This window comes from Doryrhamphus excisus, chromosome 4 (genome assembly GCF_030265055.1).
Source record: "Doryrhamphus excisus isolate RoL2022-K1 chromosome 4, RoL_Dexc_1.0, whole genome shotgun sequence".
In the NCBI taxonomy this organism is placed as follows: domain Eukaryota; kingdom Metazoa; phylum Chordata; class Actinopteri; order Syngnathiformes; family Syngnathidae; genus Doryrhamphus; species Doryrhamphus excisus.
In genome coordinates this window covers 10475978-10495962 of record NC_080469.1, presented here as the reverse complement: position 1 = coordinate 10495962, position 19985 = coordinate 10475978, and the positions used below count along the sequence as shown (strand labels likewise).

Sequence of the window (19985 nt, the reverse complement as noted above, 5' to 3'; positions counted from 1 at the left end):
CTTTTTGGTGTAGTTTATATTATGGATGGAGTCTGACAGTTGCAGGAAGGAAAGACCTGCAATATCTCTCAACTGATTAATGGAAAATGTGGTCCCAGGATGAGACCTATTGAGAACTCCTCTGAAACATTTTCCACTTCTTTTGGAAAAAGGAGATGTGCATTGTGACGTGCTGGCATCTGTAGCACCCCCCGTTCATCTGTCAGGGAAGAAGCTGGGCTGGACCCTGCTATTCTGCATGGTGAGGGACTTCAGGAGAGGACGGTTGGAGATCAGTTGGAAGTCCCCCTCAGAAGGCCACACGTTTAACGGGCCGGTCCGCTTTGCTGCTAACAGCAATCATCTTGACCACAGTGCCGTGGCCATCATCACAGTGGCCACCGAAAAATGGCCATCATATAGCTGTTCTGTGAGCAGACATCCCAGAATGAGCAGGAAGCAACACCAAACTTTCTCAGGTAAGCTAAAACTATAGTGATCCTCATTAACAGTCACCTAAATAATCTATACATTGTTTGTGTTGCTCACTCCAGATGGCAGAGACATCTGCAATCAAGATGATAGTGCTGGTACAATGTTAAAATTACATTTTTAGCATAATTGATCAATTTTAAAATCTCTTAAAATTAAGGATGTCCCATAATTACCGGTACCGATTATCGGCACTATATCATCATAAAAATGCCGCTATGGATTTTTTTTTCAATCATGAAAACCTATATTTAAAAAATGCTGTATACAACACATGTGTTCATTCCACCAGAGGAGACATGTCATGTTACACATATCGGTATTGGTATCGGCTGATATCGGTATGGGAAATTGAGATATCGGCAATATAAAAAAAAACAATATCAGACATTCCTACTTAAAATCAATTTTTTTATCTATTGTTATTGTTCTTCTTCTTTTGTGTATTGTCTCTGGTGCCTTGTAGATGCTGCCGTATGGACAAACACTGTGATGGTCTTCATCTTGAGGCTGCTCCTCATAAAGCTTCTTATTTTTAACTCCCTGCTGACAGTGTATGTCATTATAAAGTGGTAAGACAATATATGACACTCACAAAGAAGGTATTTTCAAGGAGGCAATACCCTTAAAAATAAACATTAACTAAGATTTTAAAAGCTGGAGTACATTAGATTGTTGAGGGGTGTCTATTTCTGACTGTATTATTGAATGGTTATTGATTATTGAATGTAAATTGTTCATAGGTATGAATGTGAGTGTGTATGGTTGTTTTTTTTTTGTGTTGAACTGTAATATTGTCCGGGACTTATCCACAGCCACTGTCAAAGGAGAGGCATACAAAAGCTAATCGTCTGCATGCATCCCGGGTGCTGTGAACTTTGACAGTTGAAGTGGTGTTGAAGCCAAAACCTCACATCTTATCAGAAGCGTACATGACCTCAGACAGATGGGCTAGTTGACATTCTATTACAATAGCGTGATCCCATTGTTTCTTTTCTATTTCACTTTGTTGCTTTAACAATTACTGTGAAAGGCAAACATCTGTCACAAAGTATGCTATTTGACTTTATTGTTTCTTGAAATAAAACCCTTGCACACTTTTTTTTTCCCTCCACGTTTTTAAGTGCCTTGAACAACACACTGAAAAAGCAACACAGCACCACTGGGTGGCAGTACAATCACAACTTACAACTTTTAAATAATTCTTCACACAGCAAGAGTATGGAGCTTCTATACAGGAATCTACAGTTCATAAATAAGTTAAGTATGTCATCAACGAACAGCCGCTCTGCACAAAACATTCACACATGTTATGAGCAATCACATGAACAAAATCGGATAAAGCGGAATAATTACAGAGAAAGTTATATGACATAATGGCTCATCGTCCAAAGTTGACACATTTTCATCAGGTATAAAAAGCAAACATTTTGCACAGTGGACACTGTGGTTAAATGCTTTCAGTAATTTGCAAAGATTCATTGAGTGTTCTGTACTTTACACATGATCCCGGCAAGATACAGCTTTGTTCGTTTACAGTAGCACATTGAAAAACAGAACAGGAGAGGGGGGAAGGTGCTGGTTTGATGATACTTTTGTCCTTTTTTCACATAAAATGGCCCTCTTATGAAGCCCCCCTTGTCTGTCTTTGGCTCAAAATTACCTTAGACTACAGTGCCCATACACTTGCAGCCTATTGGCAAAGAGGTGGTAACTCTATTGACTCTCAGAAGAACTACAAACACATCTAGGCCAGTCAGCAACACTGACACGTGCACGCACGTTGAAATCAGGACTGAAGAAGAAAACGTGTCCATACAAATGTCATTAGTACATTCAAACGATAACAACTCACGTGAACTGAGTCAGAAGCTACAAGGAGATTGATGCATTTTCACAAAAAAACACTGAGAATTTAAGTCACAGAAAAGCTTGAAGAAACACTGATGTGGATTCAAATGAAACAAAAAATTAAAATAAAGTGCTTCTATCAATACAAACCTCCTCTGTCTGAGGTATTAATGAAAAATCACACCAAATGACACAATAGAACAAACTCTAATGCTAGGAAGACACAAAGGTATTTACATATCTGGTAGTAAACCCATTTATCGCCATTTTATTTACACAGCAACATTCACCGTAAGTCATTGTCATTGGCATCTGATCCAAAGATGAAGAAAGTGTTGTTATTGGAATCCTAGTAACTGTCTGACTTCCTGTTGAAAGAGGAACCAGTATTCAACATCAGTGCTCAACCAAAAACTCTCTCTAGTGCAGATCCTGTATACTATTTGCAGGCAAAAAGACTCTTACACAAAGCTGAGAGCACACAGCAGGACCAAAAGTTGACAACGGGGGTGCAAGGTAGAGGTGGCAGAACCTCTGGGATAGATCCTCCACCTGTCCCTGTGGGGGTGAAGACTTTCCATGTCCTTCTGGGCACTGTATGCTGCCACTGTAAAGTTAGCGTCCCCTGTGGTGAGGAGGTCAAACACGCAGGAGTGAAAGTAAATATCCTGCACCTCCAGCTGCTCCCGACAACGATCCTTAGCGCTCTCCACCGTGAAGACGTGTCTCCCACCGTGGGAGGATAACTGTACCTGGGAGGAGTATCTGGGCCCATGCAGGAGCTGGAGGCCAACTGAAGGTGGAGACAGGGGAAGGTGGCCGCCCTGGTCAATGCGCTCACCTCTGGGGCAGCCGTTCAGACACAGCTGCAAGTCCTGTGTGGCATCGTAGGCCTGAGCCATCTCCTCTGGGATCCGTACCGCCAGGGTCAGATAGCGACCCAGTTGTCGGACGATCACCGTGACCCCGATGTAGCCCGCGTGGAGCTCCACGTGATGGCCCGGGCTGCGCTCTGAGATCCAAAGGGCCCTCACTTTCCCGGTGGCGCCGTCTGCCCCCGCGGAGATATGGATGGGGTCGCCGCTGCTCACTGTGCCGTCATCGAAAGCGGCGGGGATGTTGTCTGTTACGGCCTGGTACACCCTCTGCTCTGTGCAACCCTCAAACGGCTTGAAGATAACTGTGATCTATAGGTATCATAGAAACAATATCAAAATATGCGTGAGAAATAAACAAGTTTTATGATGACACAGTGAACTGCATCCACCGCAAAACATACACCATTTATTCTATTCATGGGTTGATCCCTTAGTTCGCCTTCAAGCTTAACCATTCATCTTAACATGACATTTTGGACAATTCTATTACTTCCTACAAGTACAGTCGTCCCTTTACTCTTGGCGGCTCGAATTTTCATTCTTTCACAGTTTTCTAAAATATATTAATACATTCTGCTGTTTTGTGGTTCAACACTGCCCATTAACAAACATATACAACTTAAAGGGGACCTATTGTACTTTTTCCACTTTTCTGACCTATAAATGTAATTCTAATCTTGTACTCTCATGTTAAATGATGCCAAGGTTTCTGGTAATGAGGTTTGCGCATTTGGAAGTGAGCCATTAAAGAAGTTTGTGATGGCTCAAAACGCTCCGTTTCAGAAGGCGTGGTAAAACTGCCTCTTTGTGATGTCACAAAGGAGCTGATTTTCTTATATGTAAGCTAAATAAACTCTCTGCCTTCCCCGAAACTCTATTTACAAAACAAGCTCAGGCAGAAGTTATTGTATTTGGTATTTCCCAGCAAGAGAAAAATATTTTCCTCTGTCAACGGCAATTCACACGGGACTTATGACTTATTTATGTGAACATGAACGTGAAATAGCCGCCAAACTGTTGCTGGAGCCAGAAGCAGCGTGCTCTCACCAGGAAAGGAAACGCGGTGCGTCCACGCACTCCAGAGTTACCACTCCGAGTTCATACACGGTAAGTCAGGGCTCATGAGCTGTCAGTAGCTCCTAAACACTTTTCAATTAACTCTCCAAAGACTCCATTAATAACTCCTATCCACTATATTAGAAAGTGGGGTTCCTTTGTAGTTAGGAAGCACTTTGGCCGTGGGACCAATCACAGCAGAGTGGGCATGCTCGGAGGCGGGCCATGGGTGGAATATATTAAAACAGACCGTTTTGGCGGGAAACACAAATCCAAGGAAATATAGCTGAAATAGGTACATATGCTGGAAGGTCTAGAAAGTTTTCTGTGCTAGTTATTGTGTGTAGCTGCTCTATAGGAGTCATGATTGACATGATTAACATAATTTGGTGTCATCAGCACTTTAAACTAGGAGTGCTCCGATCAATTGGCCACACATTGGTATCGGCTGATATCAGTCAAAATAGGACGGTATCGACATCAGCTGATACTTGCTTTAAAATGCCAGTCCCCTCCATGGATCAGCTCTCCCCCCGTATGTGGGATTTCCAGTCTTTGTGAGAGTGCTATAAGTTATTATTTTGTTTGTGTTCTGGTAAACAAGCATATGGGCTTTAAAAGCTATAAAGCTATAAAGCTATAAAAATAAATGTTACAAAAATGAGTAGCTCTTGGCCATTTTCATTTTGTAAAAGTAGCTCTCACAAGTACATTTAAACAGGTATGTGATCGGTATTAGTATCGGTCAATTTCACTCATGGATTATCAGTATCGGCAGCATAAAATCCCTACTTTAAACATATTTTTCATTTGACTTTTACTAAGTTTAATTTTAGAGATATGCTAAAAGCTCGCTCCCTCTCAGCCCCGATATTACCATCCATCCATTACACACATTATTGACACTGGAGGCAACATTTGAGCAATTACTAAAATTAGTTTTTAACAAGTTGCAATTTGACACAGCTAAGCAAACACGCAGGCATGCATGCACACACGCAGACATGTAGATAAAAAAACACACACACAAGACTGCAGTAGTGAGTGGAAGCAGCAGTGTGTACAAGGGTGTGGTGTGAGCATTACCGAGCGCACTAGCATCATAGTTCCGGTGAATGGTGGCTTTGTTCACATGACAGCAATGAGGCATGAGCCCTGTCAGGCCATTAAGCCCGCAGGGCTTTTTAATGTGTGTTTGAGTGTGTGTGCTCGTATGTGCTCCTAATAATTGTGACTAATAACTTGCCCCACCTCTGACACAAGGTCAAACCTACCACTCCACAAGTATACTATTTTTCTTTGTGTGTATTGTGTGGGTGTGTAGGTGTTTGAATCACTGACGCTTGTGAATTGACTACACTGTCACATTATGTTGCTCCAAAGTTTGTATCTTTGTTGCTGTACAGGGATAAGTGTCTACAGACGTCACACACATGCTGATTGCAAGGCGATGCACAAATACACACAGCATAGTAAACAGGGGGTGCTTTCACACATTTTATTTTATGTTATTAGAGGTCGTGTTGAGCTATTAACCACATTAGGTTTTTCAAAATTGCCTCAACCGAGACACAGAAAGATACCTTCACACAAAAGTAGGGGAAGGAAGGACATAGACCAGGGGTGTCAAACATACGGCCCGCGGGCCGGAACCGGCCCCCAAGGAAGTTCGATCAGGCCCGCAGGATAATTTGAAAGTGGAAAAAATGCATAAAAGACATGGAATTAATATTTTTAATTCGCTGCAATTCATGGATTATCCGCTAAGGGGCACACTCTTTCCATCAGAGTAGAAGACAAGCCGCATCACTGAGACAGACTGAAAACAGCAGACGGTATCAATGCGCCATCTGCTGCTTGTTACGACGTTGTTAATACCTTGGTCTCTACCTCTCCGCTACACCCTCATTAGCCAAAATGTCGTTATCCAAACCGGCTTCTGATCTGCCGGTCGAAATTCAGCTGGAGATAATTGATTTGCAGTGTGATGCAGATTTGAAGGGCAAATTTGCCTCTGTAGGTCTGGACAGATTTTATCAGTATCTACTACCAGGGTACCCCAAATTAACAGCCCTGGCTGCTAAAATTTTGTGCATGTTTGGGACAACCTACCTTTGTGAACAAATTTTCTCAGTGATGAATATCAATAAAACAAAAATGCGTTCAAGGCTCACAAACAAGCACTTAAATGACATTCTGAAAGTGACAGCGAGTCAGGACATGGCACCTGGTGTTGATGCACTTGTACAGGCCAAAAGATGCCAAGTTTCAGGAAAAAATACAAGTCCAGACTAGACCAACACCTTTAAAATGCTGCCTTAGATACTGTTTGCATTGAAAGAATACAGCTCTGTGAAGATGAATCCTTACTGTGGTGATTTAAAAAATGTGCACTTTAATGTTAGTCAGCAGCTTCAAAACAAAAGTTGTGTGATGGAATTCTACTGTTCATACAACTCCATACATTTTCAGTATATATTGTATGTGTATGTATGTTTCATGTATGACGTTTACAGATTTACAGGATAGGCGAACACTTTCTTCATTACACATTTAAAATCACTCTCCTTAGTTTGTAAGGTGTACGCAGGGGTTACATTTAGATTTTATATACGTATGTGTAAGTGGTTTAAAAATCCCTTTCTTTAAAAGTCTCATTTAATCTTAAAGTGCATTACTATATTTTTCAGTACCAATTAAAGTTTTGTGCCTTTGTACAATCAGTGGAATCAGTTGCAATGCATATTTGTGAATGATAAACGTAAATTGCACATTTGTCTAAGGAAATATGAGGTGTTTCATGAAATGTTTTGTAAAAGGATAGTTCATTAAATTTCAATATTTTCCTAATGTTCTTGTGCTTCTTTACACCAAAACAAAGGAAAGACATGATATTTTGGTTATTTATAGCAGAGTATGGTATAATTTTAATGGTCCGGCCCACTTGACATCTCTCTAGGCCGTATGTGGCCCACGATGCGAAATGAGTTTGACACCCCTGACATAGACCAACCTGAAGTTAACATTTAGCTCAGATTCTACCAAGAATTGCAGTTTTTAGTGCTAAAAAATAGTGAGGAGCATCAAAATAACACAATGCAGAGGTCCAGACCAACTTTTTTTTGTTTTTACTAAGAGCACAGTGTGTATTTAAATACAATGTCTGTATTTACTTATCTGTTCTCTTCTATTTATCTGACACCAAGACTCGAGTTTGTGTTCTGCGTGGTTGTCCCAACAACATTCTGCCATTGTTAAAGCCGTAGTGGTTTGCCTTTGCAATCCAAAATCAAACTTGTGAGTTTACTGTCATCTTCATTCAACAATCGCTCCTAAATACACAAGTTGATAGATGGTAGTGGTTAAATTACAGTGACTTCCATCTGATATAATGTTGTTTTTTTACAGTACCATTTTAAGTAGTTTGGTTCCTCTGGACGTGATCTTGGCACCTCCAGATTACAATCCAAGGACTCAACAAGCTGAGCTTTCGTATTTAAGGGTGAGGTGCGCCAAATAATTGTAGTGTAAATTCCCATCATCCTTTGCCGCACTGCTCTTAAAATAGCTATATTTTAATAACGTTTTGTCTTTAATGTTATGTCATTAGATTTACATAGGTCATTCCATGTAGATGAATAAATAGATTGTTTTCAAGGGCCTGGTGTACGAAAGCAAATTACTGTCTGGTTCTCTAATGCTGATGCCTCAAAAAAGTGTCATTAGCGGCTGATGCCGTTTTTAAAGTTGCACTTGATGTACAGCATCATGAGTGGTCAGTGTGCAGCAACTTTATCTACTTCTGCATGCACTGCCTATACTGAAAAGGTTTCAGGGCAAAACAGCAAAATATTTTATCGTTTCAGCATCCCACCTACACAGAAACGTCTGGGAAAATCTGAAAATGCTGGTTTGTCATTTTTATGAACAGCCAAACTGCTGTTTTTCAAAAAATGACGTTATCGAACTGTCACCGTCACATGACCAGAAGTGAGCTTTGACGACCATCCAACATAATATGTGAATATTGAAACAGACATGACACACCCTGGGCAACATTCTCTCTATATTAATTTTTTTCTCCAAAATGACTAAGAAGTAATTCCACTTTGTTGTAACCCTTGAAGGGCTGCACAGTGCAGGAGTGGTTAGCGTGGAGGCACACAGCTCGGAGACCCGAGTTTGCTGGAGTTTGCATGTTCTCCCTGTGCATGCGTGGGTACTCCGGTGGGTATTTGGCAATTCCAATTTTCCTTAGGTATTAATGTGAGAGTGGTGTGAATGGTTGTTTGTATATATGTATATACATATAGGGTTTACCCCGCCCAGAGACAGCTGGGATGGGCTCCGGCACACTATAGCACACTACCATATTATCACCCACCAATTGGAAACATGTTGGAATGCAAGTCGGAACTTTACAAAGCTACACAAAATTCTACTGCTTGATGGAAACGATGTCTACTGAGGTTCCTTTACTCTCTTGGAAGTTTAAAGACGAATTATGATAATGAATGAAAATCACTTTTCTCTTACCTTGTTGGTTGCAGTGGCACTAGAGCCCGTGACCACTGGAACATTGGTGACCTGAACCGACAGATAGGCATTATCAATGAGAGGCCACGCCCCCTCCACCTTGCAGGTCTGGAAGCTGTCCTTGAACGTCCTTAAGTGGGGGTCCCCAAACAGGCCGCAGAACAGGAATCCCGGCCGTGGGTGATTGTGGCTGTGTGAGTGGGCATGGGCGTGTGTATGTGCGTGCTGTGTGCGACTGTAGTAGTTGCATGGCTCATGGTGGACCTCGGGATGCGTTGAGGATGTAGGGCCGTCTCGAGAGCAGTTCCTCTGGCTCATGAGGTCTGAGATGCCCAGCACGGCCGAGTGGAAGACCAGATTGCCCCTGCAGGACTTGGCTGTCCTCTGCGTGCAGGCCGAGTACGAACGCAAAGCTTTGCAAAATTCAACGTGAAAGCCATCCACGGTTGGTGTGAGGTGTGAGGTCAGGGAGACAAAGTCAGTGGTGCACTTTTGAATGCGACACTGAGGAGTGATCACCTGACACTGACCTAGAGGACAGAAAGAAAGAATATCACCACCAGGAAAAACATACATGTGCTACTAACTTCCTAAAAGATAATCACATAAGTCTGACAACGCTGGCAGATTGGCTTAAAGCAGAAATGGAAAGTTTATGTCCGCAATGAATACAACTAAAAGAACTGTTTGAAGTAGACTTTGATCTTAAACACGAAAACTTACGAGCCGGTTGCAATCCAATAAAACAAGAAAAAGAGCCGCCCGCCGGCTGGTTAGAACACTTGGATCAATCAGCCCGGCCGCTCTGTGAGTGTAATAAAGCCCAAGTGTAATAAACCAAAGAGCAGAGAGCGGCGGAAAGAAAAGATAAAGAATTGTTAGGCCTGCTTAAGACTGAAGAAGATAAGGCTGCGTCTATAATCAGGAAGTATACAAAGCTACCACAAATCCTCGCCACATTGTATGGAACAAATATGGCTTTTATAAGTATGCATCATATTAGATTTATACATTATTTCTGTAGATATTTGTAAATAATTTGTAAATTCTCCATTTAATTACATTATGATATTATGTATTATTTTCAGGACTATTTAAAACAGTCTCATGTCAGGTGCTAAATAGGGATGTCCGATAATATCGTGTGACCGATATGAGGGGTGCACCCTGGACTGGTCGCCAGCCAATCACAGGGCACATATAGAAAACTAACGTCCAACCTGTCTTGCGGCGCATGGCATGAAGCATTTTTTCAATACATCTAATCTATTATCATACCTCGGGAAAAAACACTTGGAGACGCTTGGAGTTTTGGCACTTTCTATAACTCATACTACACATTGTGGTATTTGTCTTATTTTGCACAAACAGTGTTTTATTTTATTATATCAGTGGCATCAAACTAGAGCATAATATGTGCATTACATGAGAGAGATAGTATCCGATATCGGTATATCGGATATCGGTAAGAAGGTCAATATCGAGCATCTGCACTGCTAAATGTTTAAATACATATATATTACTCTTAATGGATTTTTGGGATGCCAGATGGAAAGTTGGTGGGTCTTCATGACAAAGCCTTTCTATGTGTGGCAGTATGTGGTGTGGGAGATGGCGCTTTCAACCCACCACATTACAACCCGAATCTATGACTTCATCTTGTGTTTCGTGGCACTTGAATGACAGTGCCACAAACACAAACAGAAATACATACGCAAGTCGATTATGCTATATCATTGCGCCCCAAACAACAAATTCTGTATCGTTGTTGTTGCTGTTGCTTCATTTCGGAACATAACATTCGTAACATAGATCATCAGAGAGAGGAAGGCTGTGATTAGAATTTAGATCTAATGCATCAGTCAAAGCATGTTTCTATTAGATTAGTCCAGGGCTCTGCAGCGTATGGGCAGCTGCACGAACACACACTTCTGAACCCTGGATGGTGGTATGATCTCCTGATCAGGCCAAGTAAAATCAGAAACGGTTTCAGCTGAAATGCGCAAATTCCTTCAATGTCACACCATAACTTAACAATATTAGATTTGGCAACACACACATACATGCACACAAACGCTCCTTTATAAGAATATTGGAATTGGGGGGCGTGAAGCAGTCCCTTCAACCATTTGGGGGCAGCAGTGCTCTCTGAGTTTTAGGAAACAGGGTGCAGGTACAGATGCCCTCCATGATGCTACTACTACACCCTACTCAAGAATCTCTCCCCTGTCTATTAAACACTGACACCAACCCACAGACAGTATAAGTACTGAGGGCACATGTTCAGTACACCATTAACCTGATTTCTCTTCCCTCGAGCAGGCAGTGATAAAATAGATTCATATCTAATCAACATGGGTTCACTGCCTTTCAGAAGGAACAATAACTAGGAGCAACACAGACAAGGCACTGTAAAAAGTAATGATACAATCAATGCCAATGGGAACCGAGTTAAAAATAGCATGAATAAACTATTTTGAAAATACAGAGTTGCTCTATGGTTAATAACAACGGTTCAGTACATGATCTTGTTTGTGTTTCCACTGGGTATCGCTGTGTTTCAAAGCAATACCTTTCCAAACAGGAAAAGTGCATGGGCTTGAAGTTGGGAGTTCCCACTTGCAAATGAGTGGGAATAACAACTTTACAGGAATTAAGGAATATGATGTCTCTTTCACACACTAAAAAGGATATCTCTAACTTCTCCAACAGTATAGATTGAAGATGATTATCCAAAATTTGATCTAATATGTATTTGCCAGATTAATTTTCATAAATCAACATACCATGAGGCCCATGTTGCCATTCAAACAGCATTGCATGCCAGTATGCCAATGTGACTACGGTCTATGTGAGAGTGGGAGATGGAGCCCGATGAATTGTGCCTAGCAACTAGTAGCCATGCAAACATGTGACACGACTAGGGAAATGTATCAGAGCATCCCAGTGTATCTACTTTGCTTTGTTTGCTGGTAGTTGTAATGAATGGATTATGTGTTCACTTTGTGTCTTTTTTTAAAACCTTGTCAATAAAAAAGAAATAGCATATAAGACCGTAGAGAAATGTTATAGTTTGTAAAAAAAAAAAAGTACCCAAAGGGTTTGTGCCCGATACTAACTAATACTAACATATATAAATGCCACTAATATTAGGGTGACAAAGTGTAACCAAATAACAAAGGGTAAAAATGGAGAACGCAAAATATTTCTAGTCTTTTTTTATTGCATACTGTACTGAACTGAACTTATATTGGATTACTTAAAATGAAAACATAATCATAAACCGTTTGAGTCACCTCAATAATAACGGATAATAGAAAATATCATCTAGATGGGGAAAAAATCTCTCTTAAGGAACACAGAAGCGCATGAGGGCTATTCACCACATGTGCAGTCTGTGGTTCTTCATACCCTGGGGTGAAAAGACATAAAACAGTAGTCATATTTCTCTCTGGTGTTTGCTCTAAAATCTATTTTGCTCTATAGCCTCTCTGCTGTTGATTTCATTCCCACCTCAAATAATCCCCCCCCCCATCAGCAAAATTTCAGCCTGTAGTCCACCCCCTCCATTCCACACATGGCTTCTCTACAAACACACTATGGTCAAAAGATCCATAGTCTGGATCTCCCAGGCTTGGTTTGGATATTTCTTTTGTCTCCCGATTTGCCAGCCTCCAACCTTCTCTGATCTCCAGAGATCTAAGAGGGATCTACAGGGATGATCTGGCAGCCAAAGTGCTTATTGATCACCTTGTTGTGCACTCTCTCTCTTACACTGAGCTCAGATCACACAAACAGCCCTCCGAGCAGAAGCTGCAACACTTAACGGGAACCTACAACAGCAATGCACCCTCGTGGACTAGACAGTCAGGAGTGTGAACACAAGATTCCAACATTCCTGCCTTCCTGTTTAAACACACGCATGGTGCTGACGACTGTTAAGACCACAGCGGCCGCGTGAAATACTTCTCAGGAAGGAAAAGGAATGGTACAAGTTAATACAAATCAATGCTCTGTTTGGCAAATGAGTGATACACATTCTTTCCAGGTGAGGCGTAGGGGTGCCTAGAGGGTTCTTTTTAATGGAAAGTGGGTCCCTTTTTTTCCCACCAAGCTTTGTGCAGAGGAGCTTTTGTCCCACCGCCGCCTTGGCTGTGTTAAACTAATTACTGGAGGTGTAACTGCTCCACAGACAGCCGCCACAACAGGCGACCTCTTGGACACACACAATAACACACCACAAGAAGCTGCATAAGACACATCCTGCTTCATGAATCAAATAAACATGCATTTGCTCCACAGGGTGAAACAAACCAGATACAGTATGTGGTACTGTAAATGTATATCATGTGCTAAAACAGTTCGATAGGAGAAAAAAAGTTGTCTGTGCTATGTTGTATTTTATGGTAACACACTTAAAACACCTTATTAACCTTCAGCTTCCGGTGCACACACATCCTTCACACTCAAGTCTTTGTTTAGACAAGGACGTGTTTCTCCTGTGCTGGTTTTAAAGGACGACTTCTACAAAGGAAATGTGTCGTTAACACGGATCATAAAATTTGAAATGATACATTGTTGATCAAAACCTCAATTTGCTATTTGCTAGTGTTGATAAATGTAACAGTACATCTATTTTCAACACTATAAACTCAGCTTTATCAGTTTATCATTAATCTATGAAATTAAGCTGCAGACATTAGTTATTAGTTATAGCATTTTGTGTATGCAGTAACAATATATAAATGTTTCTTTCACTTCTGTTATGAATATTCACTTACCAAAGATGTTTATGCCATGTATTGCTTTTGCCTTGACCAAAGCAAGACAATAAAGAAAGCATACATACAGTACGTTATTTATTAGTATTGTAATAGTAAAAGTGTTCGATATGCTTTTCAACACAATAAACTGGCATTAACTTGTATTATTTATAGATCCAGGTCACTTAATTATATCGCTAAAAGCCGTAGAGCTGCTTTGTACTACAGTAAAACAAAGATTTACTTCCACTATGAAGGGAGGTGCATATGTGCATTTTATTAGTATTGATACCAGCTGTAATTGGCTGTATAAAAATATGTGGAGAGCCATGGTACATGCTTGCCATTAAGGAGCAGACAGGAGAAGGAGAGAAGGAGAGGAGGAGAGGAGGAGAAACTCGATCCGTGCTCGGACTGCTGCACTGCCGCTGCACACAGAGCCAATGTCAGCCAGGCGTCGGCTCGGCACAAATAATGAAATACAGTAAAACCAAAAAAACTACTCACTTTAAACTCTCCATGAACATGTGAGTGGGTTATGGGGTGTGACATATTAATGGTGATAAGTTAAACTGGTTTGCTTACCTATGCGACCGGCGGAGGTCAGAGCGATGATCAGCAGCAGCAGTGGCCGGAAGCGGCGCGCCAGAGACAGGGAGGCGAGGCGCTCAGCCCCGCTGCAACAGCATCCGTCTCTCCCCATCCCCGTCCATGCAGGGCCAGGAAGGGGGAGAGGACAAAGGTCCAAAAGGCGAGGACGAGTGGTATCCACGCCTTTGAACTACTTTTCCGTCTTCCTCCTTGTTTTCCTCCAAGGGTGAGAAGGAGCATTAAACCACTCCACGGAATGTTGGGCGGGGGTGCATAGGGGAAGCCAAAGAGGAGAAAGTACACTTCCGCTACACTTTCACATTTTCCTTGTCCACACTTGCACTCCCACACGTGATTTCAATGCATAACCTCTACCACTAGAACCCCCCCCTCTCTCTCTCTCTCTCTCTCAGCTTTCCACGATCTATGCTACTTTGTAGACCCAAACACGCTAATCTCTTTTGCCCCTCTCTCCGAGCCAAGCGTGATTTCTCTTCCACTCCTCCCCTTTCACTTTCTCCTCCTCCTCCTCCAACAAATCAATAGAGATTCAAGTAAGCCCTGCTAGCAAAAACACGCCCACAATGACTACACACGCGCACACACACAGAGATGTTTGACCTTTATAAACATTTATGGTCCATTTTTGAAAAAAAGAAAAGAAGAAATGAAAAGAAATGCATTTAATTTTCTACTGGAAATATTCACTACCAAATGTAAACACCTTTTTAAAATATTTTTTAAATTGTTTCATGGGAACTACATTTTCAAGTGTCAGGCATTCATTCATTCATTCATTCATTTTCTACCGCTTTTCCTCACGAGGGTCGTGGGGGTGCTGGAGCCTATCCCAGCTGTCTTCGGGCGAGACGGGGAGTACACCCTGGACTGGTCGCCAGCCAATCACAGGGCACATATAGACAAACAACCATTCACACTCACATTAAGTGTCAGGCATCTGAACAGAAATTAAACATACTCTGATTTACAGTGAGGTAATAAGATATGCGTTTATTCGTCCCTCAGTGGGGAAATTTGCATGAGGTTTGGGCATTTGGAAGTGAGCCCTGTAAGTAGTTTGGGATGGCTCAAAATGCTGAGTTTCAAAAGGCGTGGTAAAACTGCCCCTTTGTGATGTCACAGAGGGGCGGACTTCCTTATATGGTCCTTAGCACTTTGGCCATGTGACCAATGACAGCGGAGTGGGCATGCCCAGAGGCGGCCACGGGTGGAATAAATTAAAACAGACCGTTTTTGGCAGGAACCACAAATCAAAGGAAGTATAGCTGGAATAAGTACAGATTCTAGAAAATCTAAAAAGTTTTCTGTGGGGGTTATTGTGTGTAGCTGCTCTATACAAAAGGTAAAAAAAAAACAAGCATGATAGGTCCCCTTTAAAAAAAAAAAAGGCAGTTACTCTGCCAAGGCGGCACGGCGGTCGAGTTGTTAGCGCGCAGACCTCACAGCTAGGAGACCAGGGTTCAATTCCACCTTCGGCCATCTCTGTGTGGAGTTTGCATGTTCTCCCCGTGCATGCGTGGGTTTTCTCCGGGTACTCCGGTTTCCTCCCACATTCCAAAAACATGCTAGGTTAATTGGCGACTCCAAATTGTCCATAGGTATGAATGTGAGTGTGAATGGTTGTTTGTCTATATGTGCCCTGTGATTGGCTGGCGACCAGTCCAGGGTGTACCCCGCCTCTCGCCCGAGGTTCCAGCACCCCCGCGACCCTTGTGAGGAAAAGCGGTAGAAAGTGAATGAATGAATGAGTTACTCTGCCACTTTCACTGTTCATCTGACCAAATAAAAATATATATGTATATCATTTTTCTTGTCAATGTGCAGACACATACACCAAGTTTCCAGGTGAAATGTTTTACATTCACCCAACTTTATTTTAGAAGCTGTGCCCCAGAAATTTGCACACCTCCAGGGTCTCTTGAAAGCTGCTTCTTTGTTCCGACTTTATGTAATAAGTGTAGAGAATGCATTTGGAAATCTGTGCAGTGGATTGTAAATGAATTACTTGACAGTGGAGTTCACTGCCAGTTTGAAATGTAACTTTTTCATATACATAGTTGCTGGACAAGTCTCAAAGCAAAGCATCAATAATCCGAGGTACGTTTTATTTGCTTGGCTAGTTTGTAAACTGTGATTGCTTACTTTATATTCTGTCTTGGAGGTGTGCATGGCTTTACTCTCTTGCTCTCTCTCTCCCTCCTAGTGTCTTTAATGAGACTTGCCCTGGCTTGGCCTGTTTGTGTATGTGTGCACATGTTGTATATATGAATCCATGGGAGTGTATGTCAGCAAATAGAGCATGTCAGTGGTTTATAGTTTATGCAGTGTGTCACAACAAGGTAGTTTTGCCCTAACATGACGCAACTATGCACACACACACACACACAGGAGAGGGATTTGGGTTGTCAACCACACAACTTATCTCCTACACACTCATGGTTGTGTAAGTAAAATCAACACAACAGTCATGAGGATTCGACAATATGTGGCCAGCTAAACTAAATTATGTTTGCTTCCTGCCTGAGGAAGGCACCATGCATATGTGTGTGTATGATTGCGGATATAATGTCAGATGACGACAGCGGTTAGTGTACACATTAATCGTGTATTTGTTCATACAGGCAAGTGACAGAGGTAAAGCCTGAATAAATACTTGTGTAGAATTATCATATAGCCACATGTTGAGGAAAAACACAATGCTTTTCTTCCACAACACATACTCCCAGGCCACTATTCATTCTATTTTCCATGCTAATTTATTAAATAGATTGGCACACTAAAGCACACTATAGAAAATCTTACGATAGACAGTACTTGATAGAGAACATCTGACTTTAACATTCAGACACCACATAGCTTGCCATGCAATCACACACATAAAGACCACTGAGCACAAAGGCTGTCTGTTTATGAATGTCCAGCTTGTCTTCACCTCCACACCTCTGCCTCCACTCTCCACTTGTACCTCTCAGCACTCCTCTTCACCACACCACAACCACAAACAAGCCATCATTCAACAAATGGTGTTCTGTACATCTGTGTGGTTGTGTGGCTAAGGTAACCCCCAACCCCCAAACACACACACAGGTGTTAAAGTATTTGGTCAGAGGAGTTCAGTTCAACACAATACAATAAAGAAGTGAATGAGCCGAGTCAGTTTCTCATGTTGTCTTTACTACTCCTAGACAAGCCAAATCATGTTGTCCAGATAATCCAGAATAAATGATGCTGAGCCGAGATAATTATCAGATAAAACAATTATATCCAATTTTACATTTTGTGTGGAATAATGCCATAAAACACATCCACAAAGTAAAAAAAATAATAATATTGAAGTGTACGCACTCTTCCCGTTGAGCACCCACTTCTATATTTACGTTATATATATATTTGTTTAGTTTGGACCTTCAACAATACTTCATTACTCTAACTTTCATGGAAGAGGATACTTACTAGGACTCAGTATTGTACCATCAGGCACACATTGTTTTTAAGTTTTATTATTTTAGTTTATTGACAACAAATAATCTCCACACTTTGGACAAAGGCTCATCCATCCAAATATATAGATTTTTGATAACTGTGATACTTTCCATTTTCTACAAATAAGGGGCTGCCCTCCTCACCAAAGGAGAATCCAATAATCTACAGTATGTAGATCTTTTTCTTGTTATGTTAACCCTTTGTGTTACAATACATGATGGAACCTCACACCTCAATGTTAGTGCATGACCAACATTTTCAGAAAAAAACACACCTCTAAATTGTGTCAACAGGCATGACATCACGTGAGACTTGAGCTCAGTGGCCAGCTTGAGGATTAACTCCACATGTGTCTTTTTGGCATTTTCATGTTTTATTTTTCTTAGAAGTAATGGCAGCATGGGGAAAAAGTTATTATAACGGAAATTGGATTTATTTCAACCTCCGTAAGCAGTGCACACCTCTTTGTCCTGGCTGCTCAGTACAATATGTCTAAAGTGACAATAAGTCCACAATTAAAGAAGAATGAATTGTACACAGCAATCTATACATGTTATGTTTGTTATGATTAAAAAATGTTTGTGCCACTGTTAAATAACCTGCCATGGGGCCACAAAAAAGTTACACTTTTGAATTCAATCTTGCCAGGCTGTACAGGAAGTCTACAGCAACAATAAGTTCCATCTATTCCTCAAGTTCATCTTGTTTTCTGCAAGTGACTCTATAATTGTTGTCTGTAAAATATACTATTTGTTAATATTCTTGAATTCTTTCCTATAGTAAAAATGGTCTCCTTTTTGAACAAATTAATAACGAAAACCAAGGTACAACTGTACAGTGACAGTGATTAGTTTAGTACAATACAAACTGAAAGTGGTAATGGTCGTCCAATAATTGTGATGATTGACATGTATAATATTTTGTACTTGACGACACCAATCTATCCCAAAATGTAAGTGTGTCTTCCCTTGTGTCTATCCCTTAAACAAAAATGTACCACCCTTCAAAAAAGTTTCTAAAAACATCCCAACCAGCCACTAAACATGACAAGAGATCTAAGAAGGAATATTACAAATTCACACAATTCCTTCCATCATTATCTGCATATTAACCCCATTTTGCCTCTCCTTTCATTCTTTTTGTACAATCTGAGGCATTTACAACCCCCAACAATGACATTACAAGAAAGCTTCTGTTTCCTCTCATGCTCACACATAATTGCACACACAAAGAGCAGTAGGAAGGAAACAGCTGAAGGGTGATAGGGCAGATGAGAATCATGAGGCTGCAGTTTGGTTTGGGTCAGCATTTGGCAGCTGTGAGACAAAGATGCTATTAAAATGAACCCTTGTGGCCTCAAGCTTACAGAAGAACTATCACATTTGATAAGCAGATGACTTGATTTGGCATAAAGAGACCTCTTATATGCGACTTAGGAAATATGTCCAATGACTGGGGGATTCTCCAGCATGCAAAGAGAATACGATCATGAAATAATCATCCAGTATGTCACTTTATGAGCATACAGTGATCACATTATGCACACCTCATTTAATCACCCCTCATTACGTTCTTCCTGTCTCACACACAAACTCAGTCATTGTTGATGCTTATTCCACTTAGGTACACTTTCTGACGTTTTGCACATACTGAGCTACAGATGGTCCATCTCCTGCAGTGCCAACCTTATCCCCTGTTAGTCATGACAACCACTTCCACACGTGAAGACAAGGTGTGTGTGTGGAGGAAGCCAAAACCCAGATGAGCACCGCCCCTTCCCCCAAACATTCCAGCATACTGCAGACTGACAGACAGAGAGAGATGGAGGGAGAGATCTTTCTTGTCTATATCCAGCTGTGAGAGCTTCCATCGCTTCTCCTCCCCCTCCCCGTCCCCCCAATCCCCCTTGGGATAGAGTGCTCACACAGCAGCAGATGGGTGGAATGCATAATACATAGACTATTTGGGGGGCTTGGAGGGAGAGTGTGTGTCGTCTTTGGGGAGTGGGCTGTGCAATCGTTATAGATCTAATGGTTGAGCTGCGTTCCGATCTCATTTGAAGTGCTAAAGCCAAATGAGTGTGAAGCGTTTCATTACTCATGCTCTGCGTACTCGTGCTGCACAACCGATCACTGATGCAGTCACAACTTTTGACATGTGGACTCATGTGTGTGTATTTACAATTTGAAGGACTTTTACGGTGGCTGTGTGTGTTTTTCATTTATCACATTATCCTTATTCTGCCTGTCTGCTCATGTAAAGCCACTTTAATTCCCTAATTGCTCTGATTAGTGCAATATGAGACCGATGTATCATAATGCTGCGTAATTAGTAC

General features: G+C 41.4%; 1 protein-coding gene across 1 annotated transcript; it reads right to left on the bottom strand.

Annotated features, from left to right (window-relative positions):
* Positions 1-133: 133 nt before the first annotated feature.
* On the bottom strand, positions 134-14616 carry rgmb (repulsive guidance molecule BMP co-receptor b). The gene is made up of 3 exons (XM_058071118.1): positions 14141-14616; positions 8793-9322; positions 134-3509 (listed from the first exon to the last, which is right to left on the bottom strand). The coding sequence occupies exons 1-3, from the start codon at positions 14256-14258 to the stop codon at positions 2784-2786; spliced, it is 1374 nt and encodes a 457-aa protein (XP_057927101.1). The 5' UTR covers positions 14259-14616; the 3' UTR covers positions 134-2783.
* Positions 14617-19985: the final 5369 nt, after the last annotated feature.